A 6,608-nucleotide genomic window follows, 5' to 3' on the forward strand; every position below is an offset into this window, starting at 1 on the left:
CACTTAGAACCGTGGGCCCTAGTGAAGCTGTATATGTTCTCACTAAATAAAAATGACCACCTGATACTTTTATGCCATCAAACAATTTTTTTCTTTAAAAATGATATTTAAAAAAAGCTTTATTCATGACATTACCATGGGCTGCCCTTTCTCAAAAGCACTTATAAAAGGGACTCAAGAGCACTTATTTGTCTGATATTAGTAAATATTATACACTAATTTTAGAAAGAACATCTACAGGAGACTGCAAACCGGGGGATCACATGGACTCCATCAGATCATCTGAGTGAACAGACCAATCCTCAGAAATATCTACAAAGAAAGATGGCAGCACAGCACAGTCCTCCTGAGCCTCTGCTTGGTAATGTGGAGCCTGGGTACATTCTTCATTGAAGACACATGGCAGACAGTCACAGCTGGGCCTTTGGCTGGACTGTGACAAGGTGAACACCTCATAGCATGTCTCACCATTCTGGTTGGTGGTTGCTGTCTCGCTGGCTGCATTCACGGAGCAGGACATAGTGAGCCTTGGGGCCTGCTGACGGGCAGCACAGGACACTGGGATCATGTACTTAGAAGAGGTACCCTTTGAAACATAGTGCATGTCAGTGCTGTAGATCAGCGTGTCCTGAGGGACGGCTGTAGCCCCGATGCTGCATTCAGTAACACAGTAGGTGAACTGGTAGACATGTGACTGAACGTAGTTGCAGGCAACCGAGGCCCAAGTGTATGTATAGGTCATTGTTCAATATGCAGGGGTGTACGGTGACCATGAACCAATCAATAGAGCGCAATACAGTCACTGGACTTTGTCCGCAACAGGTGAGAACAGAGGGCTGAGGATGGCCATCCCTCCCATCAACTCGAAAACTTTATCCTTGTAGCTGATCAGGTAATGACTCTCAGGCAACAGGAAGCTGTCTGGTGAGGACCTTTAGAGTACAGAAAAACACAGAGGCAAATCATGTCACTTCCTATGGAAAGTTCAAACATGATCATTTTTTTAAAAACAAAAGGCCATTCTTAAGGCATTTAAAAAAGGTTAAGAGGGTAGAACTTAAATATTTTCACCAAAAAAAAAAAAAAAAGAAACAAGAAAGGTAAGTATGTGAGGCGATGGATGTGTCAATTAACTGGATGGCGGCAGCCTTTCACGATGTATGCATAGGTCAAATCACCATGCTGTACACTTCAAATACATTACAATTTCATTTGTCACCCATACATCAATGAAACTGAATAAAAGAAAAGGAAAACATTCTTGTGAGAAAGAACTGAATTTTGATTTCATTGTTGGAACTCATGTGTTTATGGATGACTAGTGTGGATTCTTTAAGCCACTTTATCATGCTCTTTTGCTATAAGTCACCTACCCCTTATATGTAGAATGAGAGTCTACACTGGTCAGGAGTGGCATCCCCTTTGTGTATAACCCCAACAAAAAAAACCAAAACAAAACTGTTTTCATGCTAAACATTAAATAAGGTGACTGGAAATACAGTTTAATTCAAGCTGGTAGCACTTCCCTCCTTAGGGTACCCTGTGTCCTCCCATATGCCATACTAGTAAACCCCTCTATATTGCCTTTTTTGGTTATCATCAAGCTTAATTAAATAAAAAACTAAGAAGAAAATGTACTTTGTTCCTGGCAACCAAACACTGAAATTTTTCCAACAAGGTCACTTCAAATGATTAAATGGATGGTTCATAAATTCTAGCGGAAGCATCATAAGCCATTATGCTCAGTAGATTCCTTGATACATCAAATGGGACATTGGGTAAAATAGTGAAATTGCAGAAACAAAAATGTATTGGTTCTTAATTTTTATATATTTTTTATTGATATTATACACGAAAACTACTCAAAGGCCCCATATGAAAGACAGGGAGTTTTGGGTGGGCACTTAATGCATTGGGTGGCAAGGTATCTCCCAAAATATCTTCCTTTGTGGCCATGATTTGCCCCTCACTGAATCATATGGTTTGCTTTACATTTTTCTTTTCTTTTCACTTGCTTTTAATTTGTTTTCTTGTTCAGTAGGAGGGTCTGTGGTCACCTCCCAGCCCTGTTGCCTTTTACCTCGTAAAGAGTGGCAGGCAGAGCAGTGAGGAGAAAAAGAACAGTGCTAAGAGCAAGTGTCTAAAACCCAGTATTAGAAGAGGGGAGAGAGGAAGAAAGAAGGAAGGAAGAGGAATATCATCAAATATTGTGCAATTCAGGTTTGATTTTAAGTGACAATGACATAAATCAAATACAAAAGTGCTTGAAGTTTTGAAGGAAATGCATATGCATAAGTGAAGGGTTCACTTTTCTTCTCTGAGGAGTCAAATAACTCCTGTGTAAATGAATTGATTCTTTGACTCAGATTTATTGAGTGCCTACTATGTGCATAGTACTGTGGTAAAAAGTTTCCTAAGACATTTCTTTCCTGCCCTTTTCCCCAGTTGCACAAATGCAGCTCTTTCTCTTTGATATTGATGAATTTGCTGAATTCTTTAATGGAAACCGTGGCTTAAGAGCCCACTAGGAAAGTGCGCTGGCCTGGAAGAAATGCTTTGTTTCCTGAGCAGGCAGTTGATCTCACTGGTACAGAGCAGGTCTTGCTATCTCACTGTTTCATTAATGACTCCTCCTTCTCTCAGGGGTATAAGGAGGGGCCTAAGGGGTCTACTGGGCTCCTTTCTTTCATCTTCGTTCATTCTGAAATGTCTCTCCCAAGACCGCTTCTTTGTTTTTCACAAAGCAAAAACAGAAGCAGCAGCAACAAACAAACAAAAAAACTGACCCTCTTACACCCCCCAAAAACAAAACAAACAAAATAAAACAACAACCACCCAAAAACTCTGATGCCAGCTGGTCCTGGATAATAACTCAACAGTTAAATGTAAACAAAGCACTGGCTCCGGAATGAGGCATATTTGCTGAAGTGCCTTCTGGAAGCTGAGACAATCACTGCATCCCTACTGCACGATCGTCTTGGTCTCATGAAGACCCCCTCCTCCTGAGCATGCTTTGGGAGTGCTCTTCTCTCCCTCTCCCTTTCTCGCCTTGCTTTCCTGAACGTCATCCCACAGCCCGGACCCATTTGCCCTGAATGAAAACCTCCGCTTTGAGTAGTTCCTGGCATGGCCCAGGGAAATCATCTTTCCATTCCACTTCTGTTGTTCAAACCCCAGTACTGAGACCCAAGCTTAAGGTTGTGTTCTTGCCCAGGGAGTTAACCCATCCCATTTTCTGTCTTCCACTCTCTTCCTCCTTCTCGTGGGTGACCCATACAGAGTTCTGCAAGGCCCAGGTTCTCTGAGGAACAACACAGTTGTCCCCCAACCAACCCTTTTGGACTACCTCACACCCCATGTCCACATTTGAAATACACGGCACTGAGTCAGTCTTAAAGAAAGGGGTTTACTTATATTACTGTGTTTGGGGTTCATTTAGTACAAATCTCCAAACTCAGGACACACTCTGTTTCCTTGGATTTTCTTATAGCCAAGGCAGAGTGCCACACAATGGAGCAATAAATGGAGATGCCTATGTCTGTGACAACATACTAATGAGCTTAGAGAACACTTAAAACTCAAGCCATGAGGACCCACAATTAAGACTTCATCCCTTAGGTGAGAGTTGGGAGAGTTGGAGGAGAGCAGAATGTCCTTGCTGATGAGCTCCCTGACCCTGGTTCAATGCCACACGTTGGGAGTTCCTCCCTTTTGCTGAGCACAGCTCATCGCAACTGGGCAGCCTCCCTTCCCTGCTGCCTGCAATTCCCAGGGAAGGGTGGAGGATGTGTGTATGTGTGCACTGCAGGGTGGTTATAAGTCATTCACAGCACAGCGTGAATCCATCAGATCAGCTCACTTTTCCAACTTCTAGCAGAGATGTGCTGGCAGAATGGGATCTGGGAAGGGCGGGAGAGAGTGGGCTCTCAGTTCTGGGAGCAGAGGAACAAGAAGGCTGAAGGCCTGGAGCTGGGAAGGGTTGTCAGAAGAAGAGCAGGTTATACAGGGCTGATAGACTGAAGGTATTCTACCCAGAGAGGGGGCTGGGCACAGCATCCTGGGAGCTGTGGACAGAACCCTATGTAAAGTCTCCCGGAATCCTCAGCACTAAGGGGACTTGACCACTGGGAAGAAATCAGTGCCGAGAAGGGAGTGCTCACCTTAGGACTACAGTCCAGTTTCTCCAGAACATGGTGGACTCTTAGAGAGCAGGTCTCAGGGTTTGCATTACCATAGCCTCATTTTGACTTGACTGCAAATTGTCCCTTCCGTATTCCAGAAGCAACCAGCTTAGATGCATTTGTAGAGCGTAGCAGGGCTCAGCTATGGGTACATATCGTCCTGAACTGACCTACAGAGAGGCGGGCAAAAGCAGAGCTGCTAATGACACCTGGATGCAAAATGTTTCCTTCCCTTGCAGCTACAGAACACAGCAGCTTTCTGTTTTTCTGAACGGTGGTTTATGCATATACATTTTCCATTAATTCCTTGAGCGGTTTTCCTCTTTCCCTTTTTATTTTTCAAGAACTCCTTAATAAGCCTAATTCTTAATACATTCTTAACTTTTTTTTTTAATCATGAAATGTTTTGTTCTGGAAATGCGAACTCTGTTTCTCAATGTCTTACAAGAAAGAGATTGAATATTGGCCTAAACACAGGGCATGTTTAATCTCAGGCAGAAAAGACTCTTAAATTTAAAAGACACAAAAGCTACAGTCCCAGTTAGTTCTGTGATGTTGCTGACGGAATTGAGAAGCGTGACACAAATCTCCCTGAAAGCACACTGGACTTTTGCCTCCCCATCCCTGATGTTGTTAGAGACACATATGAACACTTTGCGTGGGGAGTGGGGAGGAGAATTAGCTAAACATTTCCACATCTGGTTTTGGAACAGTTTCGAAAAAGAACTCACTCCATAGGCTCCTGGAAGCTTTTTGGGTGGACAGTTATTTATTTTTAAAATGCAGTATACTCACGACAGCAGAGTTATCAATTGTATATTGTTTTCCCAGAACTTTGTTGTCAAAACAAAAGGAAACAGGGGAAAAGGAAACTCCAAAGCGGTATGCAATTATCTCAGGGAAATATAACTGTCAGAGCTTTGATTTGCAGCAAAGTTTGCTCTCTCTCTCTCTCTCTCTTGCAGCTGATTTGAAGAAAAATGAATCTGAGTTGGAGTAAAGATTCTCTTACAAAATAAGAACAGAAAAAGAGAATCCTAAGAGTTTAGAGATTCAAACGGTCACATTCTGACTTTGCCCTGCCAACTATCTCAAGGTTTGGAAGCCTTTTTAAATTGACGTTCTTTCTAAAACCCAGTTTTAAAGAATTAGTTGGTTCACTGCTCTCAAAGAAAGTGAGGATTGTGATTCTACTAAGGATGTCGAAGGTACATTAAAGTGAATTAGAAAATTAAATAACTGCTTTTGTGGACTTATAACATTACTTCTAGAAAATGTGGGTCCGGTTCAGTTTTCCAACTTCACGAGGCGCAGTGTTAAAGTAACTGCATGTTATTCATGTTGTGTGGAAGAAGAATTATGGGCTGCTAATGCCTAACAATCTCCATTTGCCCAACAGAGGAAAACACCTTGACTCAAACCTAGAAAAGACTTCAATAAAACTAAACTAAAAAGCAGTCATTAAAAAATGTTTTTCTGATTCTAAAAGGAACTTAGAAAAATTGGGAAACAAAGAAAAGGAAAAAGAAGACAAATTCTCAACCCTAAAATAACTGTTATTAAATTTTTGGTTTATATACTTTGACTTTTTTCAGAGAAAAACTATATATATATTCAAAGTCATTTTCTGGGGAAAAAAAGCCAAGGGTTTTTGAGAGCTGTTTTTAATTTTTGACATTGAATTTGAAATCAATCAAAGCATTATTTTTGTTTGGGCCATCTGGTTTTGTTCTTATAATCTGTTAAGCTCTCAAGCATAGTTTAAATGTCATGGTTCATCTCACACACAAATAATGGCTGCAGAATAAATAAGAGTCCAAGCTCCTTGTAAGATAGAGAAATTTTCATTGGGTCACAAATCTGGTCACTAAAAGGTGAATAGTCCTATGTGAAATCAAATCATAATAAAGCTATACAACAAGGGTATCCCATACACTGACTGAACGTGAGTATTTCCAAATAAACACAGAAAGCTGTACTTTAGTGGAAATTGCAAATATCAGGTCATAGGAACTCCTTCCCTTTCATGCAGAGAAGCCGAGTTGGTTTAATTTTGAAGTTGAACGAAGGGATGCATTTCACGATTTCCATAAAATGTAAGAAAAATCCAAAATGCATGCCTCTAATTTATGTTTTACTTTAATAATTTATTTGTTTGATTTTTCAGGAAACTTTACCCTTTGCCACAAAGCCCCAGAATCTCTTCTTATTTTAAAAGAGAAGGTAAGTTTGTGTCTGTGCACAGCTCTCAGCTCCACAGCAGCACAGCCACATTTTTAACCCATTACTCATCTCTGGAGGTCTGCCCAAACCAGATAAAGGCCCGCCGGCTTGACATGATTTCCGGGCGTTACCATCAGAAGGCAAAGGCCTGAATCAGATGCTCCTTCAATGACTTTGCCACCTCTTTGATACACCTGTGTCAAT

General features: G+C 41.3%; 1 protein-coding gene across 1 annotated transcript; it reads right to left on the reverse strand.

Moving 5' to 3' along the window:
* Positions 1 to 259: 259 nt before the first annotated feature.
* PLAC1 (placenta enriched 1) lies at positions 260 to 4,192 on the reverse strand. Its single transcript, XM_017653688.3, is given in 4 exon segments — positions 260 to 710; positions 712 to 820; positions 823 to 932; positions 4,161 to 4,192. Coding segments are annotated over 4 exon segments (702 nt in total).
* Positions 4,193 to 6,608: the final 2,416 nt, after the last annotated feature.

The sequence above is a fragment of the Manis javanica genome, chromosome X (genome assembly GCF_040802235.1).
Source record: "Manis javanica isolate MJ-LG chromosome X, MJ_LKY, whole genome shotgun sequence".
Taxonomy (NCBI): domain Eukaryota; kingdom Metazoa; phylum Chordata; class Mammalia; order Pholidota; family Manidae; genus Manis; species Manis javanica.